Consider the following 21,913-nt stretch of genomic DNA (forward strand, 5'->3'; position numbering starts at 1 on the left):
GTTAACTTGTTTGAATAATTTATCAAAGAGCAATACAAACTACTGATAAATACATAGAAAAAATATTGTTTTAAATTAAAATATTTAGACACGTCGTACATATAGGAGTTTCTCTCGTTTAACAGGATCACCATCAGATTTGTCGATATGTATCAGTAAACTCCCTCTACTTTTCTGTTTTAACACCTGATAAGTATTAGCAAATCTATACGCAGCACTGTTAAGGTTTACTTTGTGGTCGCCGACCAGAAAGTACGGGAAATGTTAACTATGACATCATAAAAGCAACACGTCCTCAAAAATGCTAATAAATAATAAAGAAATTTCCTATTGTTATGGGGTCGAAAACATTAAATTACATTAAAAATTACCTATGCGTGCAACTTTGTAGTCAAATAAGTCCAACAACGATAAATATAAACAAATGACTAATCGCGGAGCACTTGTCGATCTGAAGTCATACTGTAAATTTTGACGCATGTTTTGTGTCGAGAGTTTTTAACATGGAAAAATTATTATATTTTATATTTTAAACATCATTGGTACTTGAAGATAACCAATTTGTTTTGATTTTTCTCAATCAAGCTTCGCTAATTAATAATCAACGAAAATTCCTTTAAAAAATTCGGAAATTATATGGATTTCTTTATTTTTACAATTTTGCACATGCGCATTACATTCACGCTATATCACGGGAAGCTATTTAGTTTATGTTTCCACAATATTACATTTGCATTGATAAACTCAGAAACGATATTACAAGTACGTGTAAATTTCATTGAAAATTTGTTCTTTATTCTATTCATCAAAGGAATACGGGAGATACCTCTAGCTCAGTGCATTTAATATGAAATATTCCAAGAGTTCCGAATGTCAAAATGATGTGTCAATTCGAAGCGAGTAAAATTGTTGAATTCTTTATTTAAATGACTGTTATTTTCAATGCAACCTCATTAATTTTCTTCCAAAATCAATGGTTTCGGAGCGATTCTGCACTTTTAGGGCTTCAAATTACAGGTATATGGGAGACATCAAACTGTGGCTAAGGTCTGTTCTGAGACACAGTTAGATTATTCTATATAAGAAGAGTGTAGTGAAATAAATAGCATTTTGAAGTCTTAAAGCTTAGTTATGTAAATGTCAACAATACGGTGTCGTAAATGTCAACCCATGCACGCACGTGTCACCTCTAGTAATTTGTAAAAAAGTGTTGCTGCTTCGATGAAATCTATAGAATGAATTAATAAATACTTAAAATATTAAGCGAAGGTCATATAAATTCCAATCGGAGCTTTTTTCATTGATATTTATTCTAATAAAAGATGAACATTATACAAAGCAGCAGCAACGGAATCTACTAGAAAAGTAGACTATAATTATCATTCACATTTTTAATTCAAATAAGGGTATGCCCTTGTAATATTTAAATTTGTTCATGATCACCATTTGGGAGAATAGTCAACAAATGTCTCGTGACTTTCCATTAAGGGGACCACACTAAATGTCATACAAAGTAGCATTTACCATACTGTTTCATTTAATATCTCATTAATATCATTATAAAATAACTTTACATCAATATTTAGTAATAAAAGATGCATCGTTTTTGAACGTTTAAATCCGCTGATATTTTTATAGTATACCTTAACAATGTTGCGTAATTATGTTATTTTTTTACTCAGTCGCAAAGCACATACATTGTAAGTTTATTCTGTTGAACAACCATGTAATAAGTTCTGTGTGATTAGCGATTTTTTTGGACAGCTCTTGAACATGAAATTAAATACACTAAATGTGTTCGAATATAGTGTATTAGGTTGCCATCTTAATTCTTCTTGTCCGCCGCTTCCTCGCTTTGTATCTTGCAACGTTATGTTATCACACAGACATTTTTAATAAAAAAAAATCATTATGATTGTACCACCTATTATAATCGCTTTAGGAATATATTGACGGCCAAAATATTAAAGTCTGTCGTAAGGTCATAAGCAAGATACAAGGCCAACAATTTTTTGTAACGTGAACAAGGCTCGTGTCCTGTTTTTGTTTACATAGGTTCAATATAACCAAAAAAAAAAAAAAATTTAAAATTATTTTTATTCATTGTAAGCATTAATAAAAGCTTCCTTTTTAACACATTCATTTTAGATTTAAAACTGGAATTTTTATTTTAACGTTCAAAATGTACATAACAAATTTGTTTACATAGCAAATAATTGTTAACGCTATAACTTGCTTTATAACTCAACAAATGACACTCAAAAAATGCCATACAAAAGCATTGTAAATGATTAAGTCGGGAATAAAGTCTGATCAAAATTATGACCATGCTTCCTTAAAGCTTACAAAAATTCATAAAACCTTATGCTCGCCATATTATTTTTTTACAGTAAGGTTCCAAGATTTGTCACGGTCGCCATTTTGATTTTTAAGACCGACTTATCTGACACGATTTTCTTCATTTGCGATTCATGCAAAATTAATAGGTAAAAATAAATCCGTTCGCCACTTACTACTTTTTTGCGTAAACTCGTGCATCACCTACACGAATTACGATACAACCGTTCATTTCATTAAAAATCATACTCCGAAAATCAGAGACATAAATAACAGAGATTGTCAACCCCGCCATTAGCGTGTAAATGTTACGGGACCTTACTTTGAGAACTACAAGTGCAACAGGAATCTTGTATAAGTCAATAAATTTGAACCTGATAGTGAACATGAACCTGTAAATATTTCAAGCATGTTTTATTTATGAAATATTTACAAAAACTCTTTATTAAGTTTTTAAATTACTTTTTTAAAATTTATTGACTTTTCACAAAGTAATGGTAATGCATTACTTTACTTATGTAATGGTAGTGTAATGCATTACTTCAAGAAAATTAAGTAATGGTAATTTAATGCCCTAATTCATGAAGTAATGGTAATGTAATGAATTATTTTACAATGTAATTCACCCCAAGCCTGATTCCAACTAAGCCGGAAAACATGAACATTAACATTTAACTTGGATCTTCAATCGATATAATTGTACTGTGGTTTCATCAATATTCGTTAAATACCTATTTTCGTGGATTTCGTTGTTTAGCTGATCCACGAAATTAAATGTTCATTGAAGGGCAATTTTTATTAACATTTTGTATTCATAGGGTCATTACACTGCACGAAAAGTCGCGTTTAATTTCACCTTAAATGCAATTTAAACGTTACGATTATTTAAAATTTAAGTATGTAGTATTACATATTGTGTACCCGAAAACGTTTAAAAATAATTAGCATTTAATATGAGTTTACTGGATTCCGTAAAAGAACAAATTTAATAATGTCGGAAAAATTGTAAACTTACTCATACGTACAGATTTAAGTGTTCCGTAAACTAACATTATACCTCTTGTATATAAAACGTATAATTTTCATTAAACATGCTCAAAAAATTAAGTTTAATGGATATATTAAATTTGTTTGGTTAATAAATTTTAATGTTGAATTTTGATTCATTATTTGTTCTCGTTTAATTTACATTTTACATTATAAAACTGTCAAAAATTAAATTATATACGGATATCTTAAACTTCCTAAAACATTCAAATAAACGCTTTTATCAACTTACATTATACCTCTTGTTTATGCGACTATAATATTTTGATTAAACCTGCCAATATAAACTGGAATTGTGTATATTTTACGTCATTATTATTTTCGTTTAATTAAATAATTATACCACCGCATACATAACTTCAAACATCCAGTTGTTTTCTTTGAAATTGTTTTTGCTATCATTTTTGAAAATTAAAATCACACACAAGTCCACTTAAGATTCGATTTTATTGCATGTTAAAGTCTCAATGAAGTAAAAAATAAATACATGTATTCTTACAGAGCAAAACATTTCAAAGTTTTAAGCATAAAAGTCACAATTTAGAAAATTACAATACGTACGTCATGATCAGATACATATGGAATGGATGCCATTACAATTTCTGATCTAGTTCTTAAAAAATACTTAGGTAAAATGTCCAAATTTGGAATTGTGAAATGCACATTTGACTTAAGCAAATGCAGGCTAATACACATTAAATGGAAATAATGGAATCTATATGGATTAGTAGGGGAAAAAAACACAACTGAAACAGACCCATAAAAATTGCTGCATGGTCTGCAAATAACAAATTCTAGCTTAACTTGCGTATTTTCATATACAACATAAATTACAACACAAAGTCAGTTTTTCTATATAATGCATGTGGATAAAGAAAAGCAATTGTTGAAAGTTGACAAAACTGAAGTAATCAAATTTTTTTTACTTATTTACCGGTCACTAAAATACATACACACGCACACACAAATTCTCTTTCCTAGTACATGTATTTTGAAAATAGCATGTTTTCATAGAAACATACATACTCTATAGTTCATAACTGCAAATAGATAAGAGTTTCTATGAAAACCACTTCAGAGAAGATATATATTAACAATCATATTATATGTAATAGCATTGAAAAAACCCTATATATTTATATATATGATGCATACAAATACCAAATTATACTAAATTGAATGAACAAATTATTCAATAATAGGATGTACATGTGCATCTCTAATTTTAAACACTTAATGTGATTTAAAAAAAAATTCCTTAGGTTTTACATTATAATATTGAAATTTATTATACAGAAAAGAAAAATACATATTCTAATGACCAGACTATTCAGTTAACATTTTGGAACGTATATAAAGTAATTTTAATTTACACAAACTTCCAATGCAAACAATAATTGATTATCAAAATTTGGCGAAATGGTAAATTTAAATCATGGAAATTCAATAAAATTCTTCTAGTCTATCCTAATAAGGTCTGGAATAAGATCAAGCATATGCATGTACAAAATTTAAAAAAGTTATGACACTATAAAAATTCAACTCAATCTTACTTATCATAAAAAGAAAACAGTTTCCCCAATATTTTACTCAGAAATGTCTTATCAAGTCTTGTTTATATCTTGCATCTGTAAGAAACTGACAGGGAAGCCTCACTCGCCCACAAGCAAGAGCAAAAGGATCGGTCTGAGACACCACCTTTCTCTTACTTGGGTATCAAGATCTGCAACTTACTGCCAGCAAAGCCCTTTCAAAATACTCTTTCATTGTCTCCTGCTTAAAATTCACTTTCATTAAAAATTCTTCTAGTCTATCCTATTAAGGTCTGAAATAAGACCTGGCATATGCATGTACAGAATGTAAAATATAGTTATGACACTATAAATATTCAGCTCAATCTTACTTATCATAAGAGAAAACAGTTCCCCATTATTTTACTCAGAAATGTCTTATCAAGTCTTGTTTGTTTATTCCTTGCATCTGTAAGAAACTGACAGGGAAGCCTCACTCGCCCACAAGCAAGAGCAAAAGGATCGGTCAGAGACACCACCTTTCTCTTACTTGGGTATCAAGATCTGCAACTTACTGCCAGCAAAGCCCTTTCAAAATACTCTTGCATTGTCTCCTGTATATTTTTAACAACAAATTTTGTTCACTATAGAGCTAATCAAGCTAATAAATTATATAAGTGAAACTTGTACAAATATGTAGATTAAAATAACTTGAGATAAAAATTGTATTTTTTCCGTAAATTTTCTAGTCTACGCCCAAGTTTCAGGAACAAGCACTGAAAGATATACATACAAAAAGTCCTGTATAACTGCCTAGATGTCCATAAAAACTACTCTTTACTCAATAAATTATCAAAAATCTAGTCTTTAACTCTTTACTTAGAACAAAAGAAACAAATTATGATAAAATATTCATTAAAATAACCACTTTATATCACTCATATATGTGTTTAGTTTATAATTTGATCTATGATTTTAAACTTATACAAGCCTTTAACAGGGAAGCCTCACTCGCCCACAAGCAAGAGCAAAAGGATCGGTCAGAGACGCCACCTTTCTCTTACTTGGGTATCAAGATCTGCAACTAACTGCCAACAGAGCTCCCTTTAAAAATAAATAACTTCCTATTGTCTTCAGTTCTATTATGCTATAGAGATGTATGCACTAATTATTGGAAATAAACTTAAACATATTTGTAAATAAATTGAGATAAAAAAAAGTATGACTTGGTTACATGCCAATATGACAAAAATTGAAAATCATAATGGCCAAATTAAATCTGTAATTGATCAGCATAAAAAAAAATTCAACAATAAAAAATACACAACGAATATTCTTTTAAGTATGAGTTGAACAAGTAATATCAGATCCTGTATTTAAAAAAATACTCAGCATATTTTTAGGTTCATCATACTACAACAATACATCAAGCTATTTTGCAATGATTTCACAGTCATATCACATATTGAGCTTTGCAGTTCTCAAGAAGTGTTAAACAACTCTTTATACATGGATAATAAACCTACATCAAAATATGAACCTCTTGCGAGGAACAAAAATTGTCCATGGGACGGATTTAACAATTTTATACAATCAACAATGTATATGTCAAAATGCTTGCATATCAGTAAAACCATATAATAACTTTCAGCTCAGGTGAGCTAATTATACATGACAGTTGCAACTCTTTTAAAAATCTAAAATGGCCCATTTCTGTTCATTTGATATATTTTCTGGTTTGTCTCTAGATGATTCATTGTTGGTCCTTATACGTCTTATACTTTGCCTTTTTGAACATTTGGATTTCAGAGCAGAACTTTTGGTGTCCAATTAAACATTCGTCAGAGCGCCACTTTAGAGATGTGATTTCATATATTGTGTCATCTTCCATATCATTTTCATATTCTGATGACATCATCAAGTACTCCACAAGAAATACAGGTTCTACTTGTTTCATTTTCTCCTCATCCCAGGAGGTCTTTTGTTTAAATACAGCCTGACAGCCTGTCTATAGTATAACTTCCATTTTCTACAACATATATACACACATAAATACACATGTTTATTCACACATATTGTCTTTAAAAAGCCAACATTGTAAAATGTTCAGGCTTTTCTTTTAAATTCCTCAGACAATTTATTTAAGCATTAGATCATTGTTTTTTGAAAGAGGAGTAACAGGTGTTTGTGCATCATGAAAATTTGTCTGCACATACTATTGCAGTTATGAGACTATATATTTAAAAAGACAAGAGATATTTGTTAAAAAACAATTGTCTCCTTCTTCCTTGGAGACCTCTACAAAGAAATGAACGAAAAAGCAAATAATTGGGATTTTCCCATATCCAAGGGGCATAACTCTGTCAAAAATTGCTCAATTAGACTCTAAATCAAACTTGACCAAAATATTATTATGATGAATCTGTGTGTCAAATTTCATATCAATAGGAGCAACCTCTGTGTTAAAGGAAATTGTTGGTGGACCGGCCGATCAACAACAGCAATGTAGTATTCCCTCCCTTGTCTGAAGGGGGCATAATAACAAGTATTTACATTTCTGTTAATTCTTGCCTTATCTGCAAATGCGATTTATACATCAAAACTCCTTATTAATCTTAAAAGGTAAGTTAAATCAATAGAACAGTCACTGTATCTAATACAGCATAAATTAGAACTTCAATACAAGTTCATGATTTAGGCAGTTGTAAACAGGGACATTTGAACATATGTATGGTCTAGACTCTCAAAACATGCAGTGCATATAATTGGGCATACCCTTGTTTCCTTTGATACAGATCCATTCCTTTCTTGAAAGAATCGACTCTCTCCTTCCTTTATCTTGCATAGACAGGAAATATCTGTTTATTGCATCTAAAATATAACATTGCAACAAAAATTAGAATATTATCTGTAAAGTTTTATTTAAATACAAGAGCGCGGGATCTGACAAACACAGGGTTCGACACTAACTGTTTGATGCATTAGTCCAGCCGGACTAGTGCCTGTTTATTTTAACTAGTCCGCAGGCAATTTTATGTGCCCGTCAGAAATAAATTAAAAAGCATTACCGTATTTGCCTTATATATAGTATGGAGTTTTTAAATAGCATTTGTAAGAAAGGGGTGCATACTATACACTATAATGTTTTTCTTACAGGTGTTGCACATGTTTAGTTGTATTGTGCTATGCAGTACATAGCAATGAGCTGCGTATTCACTATCTCTGTGTACTAGGTGTATGCCGCCATTACAGATGTTATAAATAGATCTATGCAAATTAGATCCAGGCTATGAGCTACCTTGTTCTTTTCATTGTCTAAGTTCTTTAAAAATCTGTTTAAAATAATAAGCAATTTATCACAAATTATTCAACGTAAAACAATTCATTTAAATTAAACAACTCACGGGAGATTCGTTTCACCTATATTTTTTAAAAACACATAAGCGTCCCTTTCGAAGCTGTTGTTGTGAACACGTGCGCTTGTAACCTATTAATTTTCTCGGACATACCCTTACGGCAAAGAAATAATCAAGTCACCCATAATATCCTGCATACCTCTGTTGTTTTCGCTCGGTAACTCTATAATCACTGCAATGTATCATGTGCTAGATAATAAAAATACAGTCAGGGTTTTCCATTAAAATGTCGACAATCACACATCGTTAATTTACACATTTTTGTAAGCAAAACTTTTTATTAGTTTGACAGGACTGACTAGACAGAAATTTTGTTAATCCGTATGAAAATCTATTAGTCTGTGACTAACGGACTAAGGTTAATGTCGAACCCTGCAAACAAAAATTTTTATTGGTGTGGTCTAAGTTATTAATTCTTTAAATAGTTTTACTTCAATATTTGGTTTCTATCATCAGATTTCATTTTTCACTACAATCCTAGGGAAATTCCATGGGAGTATCCATCATGCACAGCAATCTGAAAGTATGCATTCACAAAATATCATACCAAGGCCATACAATTATATAGTTGCTGATATTGAGATAACTCCTCTCAATACGCTCCACATGTACATTACAGTATAAGCCTGTATAATACAATTAACAAAAATTTTAGATGTGTACAAATGATTGAATATACATTTATATTAATATACAAGCCAGTCACAACATTTATGCTTATCAAATATATGAATGTTATGTCTCAGCAATATTACATTCAAACATGCAAAAAAAAAAATCAGTAAGGTATACAGAACATCATGAGTTTTAGGTGTGGAAATCAGGTGTACAACAAAAATGAAAGGCTTTATCACCCAATTCTTTTATTAATTTAGCCAAAGCTTTGTAAAATGTTGTGTTCAGATGAAGCCTACTGTTTTTATTCCTGTTTTTTGTCAGAGAATGTACCACATAATCCTCTAATTCTTAGCCCCCCCCCCCCCCCCACCCAAACAAGATTCCAGCCAAACCTAATTCAAAAAACATTTAAACAAAAAGCTACAATAGATTAATCACTGAAAAAAAAATCTGCAGCTTCAATTCAGTCATGAATTTTTTCAGGGCTGGGACGATACTTTACTTAGCAGATTTGGTACAAATCACTATACATGAGATGCGATATGATACATATCACGATACATTGCAACTTAATGAAAACATGAATAAGGGCTTAAAATTTATTGAATCTGTCTATGTATTACTACATGTCCAAAGTAATTTCATTATATTTAAAATGAACGTTGAACAATTTACAAATTACTTTCGTCTTGTATTCACTACTTTTCATAAACAAGTAATCCGAAAGTTTTCCACACTCCAGATTTAGCTTTGATTTGACAACTTTACGAGGATTTCTGCCATCTTTGTACTTTCATATTAGGCGCGCAGACTTAAAATAGCTGGTATATGAAGCTCGGATATTTTATGGAAATAAAAAAAAAGTTCGCTACGGTATCATTGTATTAATGGTAAATGTATCGATCCAAATATCGTCAAAGTATATACCGTGATGCACTGGTGTATTGTCCCATCCCTATATTTTTTTGCGCTTATATGTTAAATATAGCAAATCAGACCAATATTTTATTGACATCAAATATACTTACATGTACTTGGCTGGGTACACATATTTTAACTTTATTTTCTTTCTTTTGCGATGGATTACTTTCAGAGAGTATTTAGCGATGATTTCCTTCTGCCCCTCTAAGATTTTTTCCTGCTGAAACTCAATCTTTCTCAACTTGAAAAGTGGCCACGATGCTGGTCCTATTCATCAAAATAGTGAAAATAAATCAAAATACAGGCATTGAAGAGTTATTCTAGGCCTCTAAGGGGAATCAAGTCAAGTCGTACCCAAACCGACTCGTATACCCAAGCCGACTCTTAATCAATAGGTCACAGATTGTGACTATAATGGGTAGCAATTCTTGGTTAATAGCTACACTCTGTCCCGAGTTTTTTCTTCGTTCACTTTTTCTTGATATTTTGATAATCATAAATACCTATGTGCTCAAATTATGTTCATCCTCAAAATAGATATGAAATATCTTCAGATTATCTGTTTTGAAACACCCCTTTGGCTTTTGCCCCTTCAGATCTCAATATACAACTCAAAATAGTCTATGGGGATTTTTCATTGCACCAGCCATGAAATAGCCTGGATAACGAAAAATTGTGCAAGGTATATATTCCAAGTGATTTCCAGATGGTGAAAAGATGTAGACATTTCTGTGAACTTTTATGAGTGAAAAATGATGTGTCATTGAATGGAGATATCTTGGATATATTTTCCATTTCATCGATTTCAACTGTATTTCTATTTGAGTGTAGGTGTATTTTTCTAAAAAAATCATCAAAAAGTGATGGAAGCAATAACTTGGGACAAATTATAATCAACATTGATTAAATTTGAAACTTGTGTGTTTAATCATTGCTCCCCCCCCCCCTCCATTCTCGGGTTATTTTTTTATCATTTATTTATAACTATATGTTGATTTATGCTACATTTAAAAAACACAATTAACGCAAAAGCTATGAAGAAATAAAATATATACCCCTGTTATAAAAAGCAAAGAATTTGCAATGTCAGCAGACACCATCTTGTAAAATTTGACACCTCGCTAGGAAATCCTTAAATTATTTATACTTGTTTCTATCATATCGCTGGTTCTATGGTATCGCGGTATTTCTGTTTACTTATAGTAGCACGCGCTGAAATTGACATTTGATGTCAGAATATTTTAAGACATTGAAAACAGACACGTTAAACATTACTGAGGTATATAAACTCACAAAACATTAGTTTCTGGAAATATTTTCCTATTGATAGATTTTTTAACAAAATAATATAACTACCGCGATATCATAGGACGGGCTCATAACTGAAAAAGTACTGACCGGCTGGAAATGATGGTCTCTTTAATTTCATAAGGTGTCAGATGGTGAAAAAATAACTTGTGGATTTGGGGGGGGGGGGGAGGGGGTGAATATTGGGATTGGGGGTCCCGTCCCCAAGCATCTGTGAGTACAAATACTTATACCGGTAGATAATATGGTAATTTGCTAATATGAATATTTGATAAATGAATATCAATATTAAAAAGTTATGACTGTGGGCATAATCATGTAATTTGAAGTTATTTTTCACTCGGACTATCCGACTATTTGATTACAAATCAGTTTGGTTACGAGTTGACTGTACTTCTTACAAGGGAAATAATCATGTTCACAAGGGGAAGTAACTATAAAATTACAAGAGCATGTGTTAATGGGACGCTTGTTTATCGATACCGTAATCACCACCATACCTATTAAACAACTGGTACTACTGGCCGGCGAACGTATCTCCAAGGTGCTGCTACATGTAAGAACAGAAGTTGAGGCAAAGGACTGACGTTGTGGGACTGTTTCGCCATCTTGTTTCTCACGAGCGCTCTACCTGCTTGACATGGTGGTGACTTTTTCTTCCCTTTCGGCACTTGACAATAGTCTTGACAATGGATGTTTTCCTAAAGATTTCGTCGATGTACGAATCTGATGATTCATCAGTCCAAGAGCACTAATTTCTGATAGATCTACTTCGCTACTTCACTCGAATCCGACATGTTATCTCCATCGCAGCTTGGCGGGTTCAGAATTCTCTCGATTTTTGATTGGCTTAATTTGATTCGCATGCGCGTAGAGGTTAAACAAACCCTCTCTCTCTCTCTCTCTCTCTCTCTCTCTCTCTCTCTCTCTCTCTCTCTCTTTCATCCTGAATCAATTGTTATAGTCAAATATTTTTTATTTGCTTTGTGAGTTTTTTTTTTTTTACTACAAATCAAATATTTCCTTGAAGTGATTAATTTAGTGGGGTTTTTTTTCGTCCCAAACTCCTTCCACGTACATGTAAGTTCAGAGCTGCAGCATTTAATAATATTGGCTGCTTTATAATATTTTGTCTGTTTGTATCAGTGTATAAACAATATTTTATTCTAAATGAAAGATGTATTAATGGCACATTAATTATCACGTATATTTAATGCAAATCAAACTTAGTTAAACTTCAAATATAAGCAAATTTACATATAAAGATCAAACTAAAATTATCATAGTTATATATTTTTTCTATTAAACTTTATTATTCTTTTTTGTATATCGTATCTTATCTACTTATACGTGTCTGAAAAAATAATCATTAGGATGTTTAGTGTTTACCGTCTCGAACCCCTCCCATGATTAAATCAGAACATAATGATCAGATAGTTTGATACATATAGACGATTTTGTGTATTTGCAATAATGAGTACGTAAACAACATTTTATTTTGTATAAAATAACATATTATTGACACATCAATTATCATATATATTTCCTGAATACCAGAAACATTATTAAACTTTATGTATAAATGTATTTACGTATGAATGTCAATTTTCTTAAACGAAACGTATAATTTTTTTCTATCAAACTACATTATTCTTGTTGTATATCGCATTAAATCTAATTATACTTTATTATAAAATCCAATCAAATGATGACGTTATATTTTGCATATAATATAACGTTATACACAAATTATATTAAAAACAAGAAATATAATTTGGTAAACGAATCTATAAAATTATATTAAACGCGACTTTTCGTGCAGTGTTAGCCACGAATTTACGTTTCCTTGAAACTGTGATTTTCACTTTATCCACGAAAATTGATCCCCTTGAATATTAATGAAACCACAGTATATATTATATGATGTATAAGTCTTCCAAAATGTATAATATATTATAGATTATACTTACCATGCATTGTTTAAAATTTAAATTCAGTTTAAACAACTAAAGAGCCAACGAACGAGAAGGCAAATTCAGACTTGTTTTTATTTTCTTCGTACAAAATTCCTTTAGAGACGAACAGCAGTCACACCGCAAGTATACTGGAAGCCAATGAAACGTCTATTTAATTTGTTAAACATCTGTGTATAACCCGTCCCGATTTTAACTTCGGCTTGCGCATGAATCGAAATTTGGTAGTATTCAGGTAAAAAGATTATCAAAATAAAATTCACAATTTTTTAAAAATGGCACATTGCGTTTGGGAACTTTTATTTCGATTCCACCATCAACCTCTTCTATTGATTAATGAGCTCGTACACCAACTGAATCGTCACCGACGCTGTGCATTCAGTTACGTAACTCATTCCACATTTGAACCCGAGCAAGAATATTTTGATCAATAGAATTATTTGTTTATTTTCTAAATAAAACTTTGTTTATACACAGAGGACTTAAACAGATTTAATGCGTGTTTTTATGATACATATTTACTAAAATGCATGAACAATTTTTTGGCACTATTTTCTTACGCCTAGACTCAATTCATGTGTTCTACGCGTGCCTTCCGGTTTGAGAAATCGGCTGACAGTAAACCAATAGACGGGGTCACGTGACCCCGTCTAAAAACGAACATCTCTTTAACTAAGGAAAATTTTAGCTTTAGACAACCGTCGCTGTTTTGTTAAAAAAATCTTTGTAGGCAAAAACTAGTTAAACTTTGTTTAATTTTATTGTCAATTGTGTCAGCAATTTAAAATTACAAACACGTTTCACATTTAACTGTTGTTTCATTTTAATATGTTTTTTTTATTTATTTTGTGTTTTATTTTGCTTTTGTTTATTTGGTTTGTTTTTGCTTTCGTTGCTGTTTTTTGTTTTTGTTTGTTTTTTTTTTAATGGGGGGGGGGGGTGTTTTTGTTTTGGTTATTTGCGCGCGATTTGTATAAATCATTGTGTCACCAACGTTTCAAAACAATAAAGTATCTCGAATCGAATTAACCCAACACATTTATTATATTTTGCAATTAGAAGGTTGAATGAATATGATATTTTGAATTTACAGTATTGGTATTCGAATATCTTTGTTTACTAAAAATTAATTGTTTGCTATACACACGATGGTGCCTTTGTTGTGCATGTATTTAAATGAGTATCTATAAATGTACAGCAAACTTTTCCACTGTGTATACGCTGTCTACGTTCCCCTGTAGTGTTTTCCGTGATGATCCTTTCCTGTATAATATATTCCATCATCGCCGTTCTCTTTATCACCCCAAAAGTTCTCGACATCAACATTTTCTCCATTTGTCTTTGCCATGACCTCTATTACTTTCTTTCTTCACTATAAAATAGAAATAAATACTATAGATTTAAACAAATATCTTCCTTTGCAAATAAAAATAATTAATCAAGCTTTTTATACTTTAGAACAAGAATCATTTTGATGCTAATTGATTTTTTTTCACATGATTATTCATTATATTCATGGATGCTTCAGAAAGGCAACAGACATTTGAGTGTCATCTGTTGAGCTACAAACGAGTTACAGAGATTGAATTTCTTTGCTATGTAAACAAAGCGTTTGTTTACAATTTGCACGTGGACGGAAAAAAATCAGTTTAAACCTAAAACGAATGTGCTAAACATTTTTTACTGTTTATCTATGCTTAGAATAAATTAAAAGATAGACAAATCAGCTTGAAAAAGCTTTTAAGTGGTATATTGAACCTATGTAAACAAAAACAGGACACGAGCCTTGTTAACATTACAATGAATTGTTAGCCCTGTTTCTTGCTTATAACTCTACGAGTAACTCTCAAATTTAATCTGATCAATAGAAATTCATTTCTAAAGCATTGTAAATAATAAAAACATAATAATGAAATTTGACCAAAATCGTGATCATGCCCCTTTAACAAAAACAAACAATCCAGAAGAAAATAAAAAGCAAAATAATGAAGAAAAAATTGAGTCACGTTAATGAACATATCTAAACTAATGAAGACTTGACTGTGTCCAAATGTAAAGATGTTTGAAAGAAATTTGTATCTCAAATGTCGACTTACTCACCAGTACAGCTATAGTGTTTAAACTCCTCTTTCATTGTATCTATTGAAAAAACGTTGCGTTTTATAAGCGAGCAGCCGAAGACCCACTTAATAGAACCTTGATATTGCATAACAAACCACATGTCAAGAATGAGAAGAACGATAATACCAAAAATGGTAGAGTCTTGACAATAGACGAACCATGGAGAATCCACATGTGGATGTGGGTTATTACGAATGAGAATAAAAACGTCATATATCATCAAGGAGAATAGTGGTATGCAAATGTAAACATGCTGAAATCCTTTATTTTTCATTATTTACATTTTCCGATTTTATTCACATTCTGACTTTATCCATATCAGAAGGTCTACCCTGGGATAATCCTGTTTATATCTGTGCAACGTTTATAACATTTTTTTAACATAATGATTTCTTTTTCATTTTGATGTCATTTCATATCAAGCACTACTTTGCAGCATAAATTTTCATGAAAAAATAATTAAAAGATATGATAAATTGTATTAACTTCATTCCTAAATTGAAATAACTATTAAGGGTTCGACACTAGCGGTAGCCCACTTGCACGTGGAAACTTAAACTTTAGGTCCAGCTACTAAAAGGGGCTACTGAAATTCAATAATATGTAAATGTACAATATTATCACTCAAAGCAATGTGTAAATATCTTTGTAATGTATATAGAAATTCTAAATATTGGCTACCGAGATTTCGAATCGTCGGTGTGAGATAACGTGGTCTCTCTTCATTGTTATTGCTCTGCGCTGTGTTTGGTCCGAAAAAAAATATTGATTATCAAAGTGTTAAAACCCCGATGAAAAATCAGAATACAAACGGTGCACTGGGGTAGACAATTGAGTGCCGGTCAAGGATATCACTGACGGTTCTATCGCTTTTAACATAACCTAATGTCAATAGAGACTTCATTATCGGTTCTTCTCTATACAATAGAAATCAGATTCAGAAATAATAGATAGATTCGTATTATTGAAATTTTTGAAAATTCTACTTTCCCATATGAGCGGTAAGTGAACGGTGAACGTACGCTGAGCGACCGATAAACGCACTCTGAACAACGGTAAACGGTGAGCGATCGTACGGTTAACGATATGTGAACGTTATGTTAACCCAAGATAAACGACTTTTTTTGAAGCGCCTAAATATGTTTTTATTTAACTGAACGATAAGTTAACACTGAACGTACGGTGAGCGTTATGTTAACGGAAGAAAAGCGATTTATGCGGAGTGCCTAAATTTAATGTTATCTAACTTAACGATGAGTGAACGTTGAACAAACGGTGAGCGCAAGCTGCAGTTTTTGTGAACGCACGGTGAGTGCACAATGAGCGCTTTGTGAACGATGAGCGCAAATGAAGCGAAGCGGAAAGCACGAGTGAATGCACGATGAACGCACTTTGAGCGCAGCGTGAACGCAGGAAAAAAGTAACGAAAGTTTAATCAATAGTACATGTACTTTTTTATAGTACAAATTACCTTCCCATATAAAATCTATATCTTTCATAAAGGAAACAAATATTAATTTTACTTTTTAATAATCGGCTATTTTGCTAAAAAAAATATAGCCAGAATGCAGGAATTGGCGTCTATATTTTCAAAATGCTCCTTGTGGGGGGGGGGGGGTACATGTACCACCCCCTTCACCATGAAGCACTCGTAAAAACCACATCCAGATGTGTATTTTCTCGGGTTTGTTATTGTCCATTGTTCAGGAATGATTCCAGCGTTTTAATATCATCGTAATCTCATTCCAACTTGTGGTTTGTTATGCAATTTGAAGTCAATATTAAGTGGGTCTTCTAATGCTTGCTTATAAAACGCAACTTTTCTTAAAGGATACAGGGATAGAGAAAGAGGATTTCAAAAACTGTAGTTGTACTGGTAAGTCGATAAAAGATTAAAAAGCTAAAATAAAACCTTATATTTTTTTTTTTAAGTTTGATATCATCATGTTTGAGTTCGTTTGATTATGTTCCTTAACATGACTTGATTATCTATAAAAAAATGTTGTGTTGGGATTTTTAAAGCTTCGTTTACTTGTTTTTTTGCAAGGTATGCTTTGGTTCAAATACAATGAAGACTTGGTTGCTTTACTTCTTGTTTCTTCTTCTCTAGTACTTTTCAATTTGATCTACGACGAAACTTCACCATGAAGCTGATCATCGTATTTATTGTCGCCTGCCTTATCCTAGAGGCCACAGCTCGGAATGGTATGAAAACCAAACTCTTATTTTCAAATGTTACCATGTGTAAACGTGTTGAACTTTTATTTTTTTAATTGATGTTCATGATTTTATTAATAAATTTCATTACCACACTTGATTAATATAATATAATAATATAATTTTCATTTGAAAAAGAGATGAATAAAATTAAAACGATATATTTTCAAAATTATTAAAAAAAACATGACTACAATACCTGCGACGTATTTTTTCACAAAATAAACGATAGCATAGGATTCAAGCACGATGTGATAGGATTAACGCACGATAGAGCAATATACAAGCACGAAACGATATTATTTATACGCGATATGAAAGGATAATAGATGTTCATGATAAACCTATCATCGCTTTAACGATCTTCACATTGGATCTAACAATGACCAAATTTGATAGAGAAAACTTAAAAATCAAGATATACGCAAAATATTTTGTTATTAACAAATGTTGAACATTGCTGTATCATTTAAGAATATGTAAAAAATTGCCAGAGAGAGTTTTTTAAAATACATTTTGAGCCTAAATGATCAATAAATTATATTTATTTATAATAATGCTTTCATTACCTAACACCCAAACCGATCGCCGCAAACATTTTAGCCCGAGATCAGTCACAACAAAAAAGCTGGCTAAATTAAAATGCAGCTCTTGTCCAAAATGAATAGAAAATTGATAACGAATCCTTTAGTTTCTGTAAACGAAGTAAGTAAATTCCACGAAACGATTAACACAAAAATGATAAACAGAAAAACTGTTAGAATTTAACAAAAAATTTGATAGGATTAATGCACACTGGGACATGATAAAAGCACGATAGAACAGTATACAGGCATTATACGATAGGATTGCAAAACAATAGGATAGGACATTATTGTAAAAAAAAGATAGCATTGCACGCACTGTTAATATTCAAATTTGCATAGGAATAGATATTTTTGATACAAGTATCTTTTTTTAAACTGTAGGGAAAGAAAGCTATGGCGATAACAAACATGGCGATAACAAGCACGGCAGTAACAAACATGGAGACAACAAACATGGCGACAACAAACATGGAGGGTATTATGGCGATAACAAGCATGGCAGTAACAGACATGGCGATAACAAACATGGAGGGTATTATGGCGACAACAAACACTAGGATAGAAGTATCACCGTGTGGAAATGTTCCCCTCAGACTTCTCTACCCCTGTCGCTAGCATTTAGTTACTTTGATCCGGACACTACCACCATGTGCAATGTTCGCTTAAGACACGACACCATTTTCCCTGTCAGTAACTTTTAGTGACTTTAATCCGAACACTCTTAATTGACTCTCAGTTTAACTAAGTAAACCGTTCATGGAAGTTGATCTTTATATTTACAATTATATTCTTTATTGCTGAAACTTTGTTTTACTATCAATATGTAATTGTTGGTCATATTGAATTAATCGGCATTTTGAGACCGACGGTCAAAGCGCTCGTACCACTTATTCCCGACCTCGCAGAATATTGTGATAAGTTTGCAGAGTTTTAATAAATCTTGGGACGGCTACATATGGGTCACAATTCACATCATGTACAAATTGAACGATACGGAAACGGTGCAACATTTAGGGATAAATTAAATCAACAACAATTTTTATATTTGATGCAATTAAATGCATTTGAATTATCTCTTCCTGTAATTTCGAGACAAATATGGAAATAAAATTTTGAGGATTGTGTTTTTTTTATTCACGGACTAAAAAAAAAAAACTATAAAGTACAATAAAGTGCATGCAAGCTAAGAAACCTGGAAAGATGATAAAAGTACATAGAGCTGCCAGTCAGCGAACTGTCATATACATTTCAGTCATTTTTAAGTTAACTGAATATCTGTGGGTCGCATACCTTAGATAAATGCATAATGGTTCAAACGTCATTAACAAAATCGACCGAAATTAATTAATATGATGAGATTAACTGCACAGATGTACCTTTTTAAGCAGTAGTAATTATTTTACTTCATACATAATTCGGTTAGAGAAAAATATTTACTGAAAGAAGTATAAGAAGTAGTTTTTCGTGCGGATCCTGAGTGATCCGGAATGATCTTGAGATCCTGAGCCATTTTTAGCCATTAATATGTCTTAGCTAGTTTCAACACATTTTCAAAGTCAATATTAATTAATACATGGCTATTTCTTACTCATACAATTGCTCCCTATAATAGTTGGTAACTGACTTTCACGCATTACCGATCCCGACAAACAAACTCTCATGTTAGGACCTTGAACAAGTCGCAGTCTAGATCCTAATCAGCATGTTTCAAATTCAACTGTTCATTTAGGATCTCTTTTGCTTCAGGATCCTGACTCATTTCAGAGTAATATAATCATCTTCACACGCTATTCTTGAAATCAGCTGTATTATCAGAATTTTTAAATGACTGAGGGTCATTCAGGATTAGCACAAAATGATACTCTATATATTACTACTAATCAATTATGTTTGAGTAAAATATTTAATTTGGCATGTCATAGGACGCACATTTTTACCATACGACATATGAACTATTAAAATGTTTCCTACAATTTTGTTGTTCTTCATTCATACATTCATAGATATCCATAAGAATACATCAACAATATAGGCACCATCGGGTGTACTGGCACTGTACCAGTTATCGGCTAAAATTTAACGTTTTCTTTTCGTATTTCCTTATTTTTTGATATTTTTGGATAAAACTTGACATATTTTAAATAGTGTACTCCTTATTTATCAATCTGTTAGTTTATATCATTATTTAAAACCCAAAAACATCTTGTTTTGTGCTTTTTAGCACGCTCCGAATTTGCCGAGTTTTATGATTTACTGTACCAGTTATCGGCCTCGTGATAACAATAGTAAAATCACTACACATGTTGATTTTATACTCTGCTAGATGTTATTTAAATTATGCCCCTTGAGGGATCGGACTAAAGTCGTTGGGGTTATGATACATTATAAACAAAACTCATAAAATTGTTCGTTTATTATCATACGGAAATACACCAAACCGTAGACTTTTCAATACATAATTCTCTCGGAAATTAGTAAATTTCTTTTGTTTATACATGTTATATGTATTGATATTATATGTCAAGTCAAAGAAGGGATATAATAACGTAACACAAAGAGGTAATATTCTATTTTTAACTTATTACGTCACTTCCCCCACTGCTGAAAGTGCAAAGATGTACAATCAGCGGTAAACAATGATCGTTTAAGGTCATGTATGATACATATTCAAGAAAATTATCAGGCAAAATTACTTTTCTCAATTCGAAAAAGACGACTGAATTAAAAAATCTTGGATTGTGGCGTGCTAAAAACCCGAACTCTCAGTTTAGCCGATAACTGGTCTTAGCCGATAACTGGTACAGTACCAGTATGGCAAACAATTAATTTTAACTTTAACAAAGAAACTGAAAAAGAAATACTGTAAATTTAAGAAAGCATATTTAATCAACCCTATTATTGCAAAATATAACAAATGCGTTGCTTTGATAAAACGAAATACTGCATTGTATCAAAATCTGGCTGACACAATGAAGTATATTAAAAGAAAAATGTAAATATATTAATATAAACAGTTAAATTGTTTTAATGATTCATGCAGACTGTGAAGATAGCAATCATTGCAGAAAAAAAAACATAACGCAGGAAATGTATTTTTCTGCAATGTTGCCACCTTTAAATCCCACATGAACCACCAACGAAAGCATGGTATTGTTAAAATCAATCATCAATAAATTTTTGTCATTAAAATAAATAAATTTTAACTCTTGACCAAATTTTAATGCATTGAATTGAAATCACTGTTCATGTAGGATGGAAGAACATTTCAGGGACTGTGTATTTAAATCTAAGCTGTATTAATGATTCGATATATTCCTCCTGAACTTGCCGCTTTAACTGTTAATCTGTCCACATTACGCTAAACGATTTTCAAACTCGACACACTAGTTTCATATGTTTTGGGTTTTTTTACTATCATTTTTTGTTTTTTTACTAAAAGATATCTACACACAACACCGAAAAATATCCTAACGGCATTCAGACGTTCTTTCATTTTACACTATAAACCCAAATTCCGTTATGAGTGTGTTATATAAATAAATGCAGCTGTCAGTCGTGTGACTTTCACAGATGATAGACGTGCATAAACGCCAAGATTAAACATAGTTGATATTAAATTTTATGAACTTCATTTATTTTGAAGTACTTATTCACAAGAAATTCAGTATTAATTTCGTAAAGATGAAGACGGAAGTGCTCAAGGAATTATTTAAAACAATAAAGTCTAAATCATTCCAGAACTAGGGATTAGTGTAGCTTCATTAAGATCAAGAATCTGTAAAAAAAAAAAAAAAAGAGAAAAAAAAAAAAAAGGTAGCACGCTGCATCCACCTTTTCGCTTTTTAATTTTAAGAGGT

General features: G+C 31.6%; 1 protein-coding gene and 1 long non-coding RNA gene across 2 annotated transcripts; one reads left to right on the plus strand and one right to left on the minus strand.

Annotated features, from left to right (window-relative positions):
* Positions 1–6,827: 6,827 nt before the first annotated feature.
* Positions 6,828–8,758, minus strand: LOC128171346 (uncharacterized). Its single transcript, XR_008242068.1, has 3 exons — positions 8,743–8,758; positions 7,671–7,766; positions 6,828–6,924 (listed from the first exon to the last, which is right to left on the minus strand). It is a non-coding gene; the product is annotated as an uncharacterized LOC128171346 (long non-coding RNA).
* An 8,624-nt stretch (positions 8,759–17,382) lies between these two features.
* LOC128171339 (histidine-rich glycoprotein-like) lies at positions 17,383–19,165 on the plus strand. The gene is made up of 2 exons (XM_052837108.1): positions 17,383–17,457; positions 18,438–19,165. The coding sequence occupies exons 1-2, from the start codon at positions 17,397–17,399 to the stop codon at positions 18,611–18,613; spliced, it is 237 nt and encodes a 78-aa protein (XP_052693068.1). The 5' UTR covers positions 17,383–17,396; the 3' UTR covers positions 18,614–19,165.
* The last annotated feature ends 2,748 nt before the right edge of the window (positions 19,166–21,913 follow it).

Source organism: Crassostrea angulata, chromosome 2 (genome assembly GCF_025612915.1).
Source record: "Crassostrea angulata isolate pt1a10 chromosome 2, ASM2561291v2, whole genome shotgun sequence".
In the NCBI taxonomy this organism is placed as follows: domain Eukaryota; kingdom Metazoa; phylum Mollusca; class Bivalvia; order Ostreida; family Ostreidae; genus Magallana; species Magallana angulata.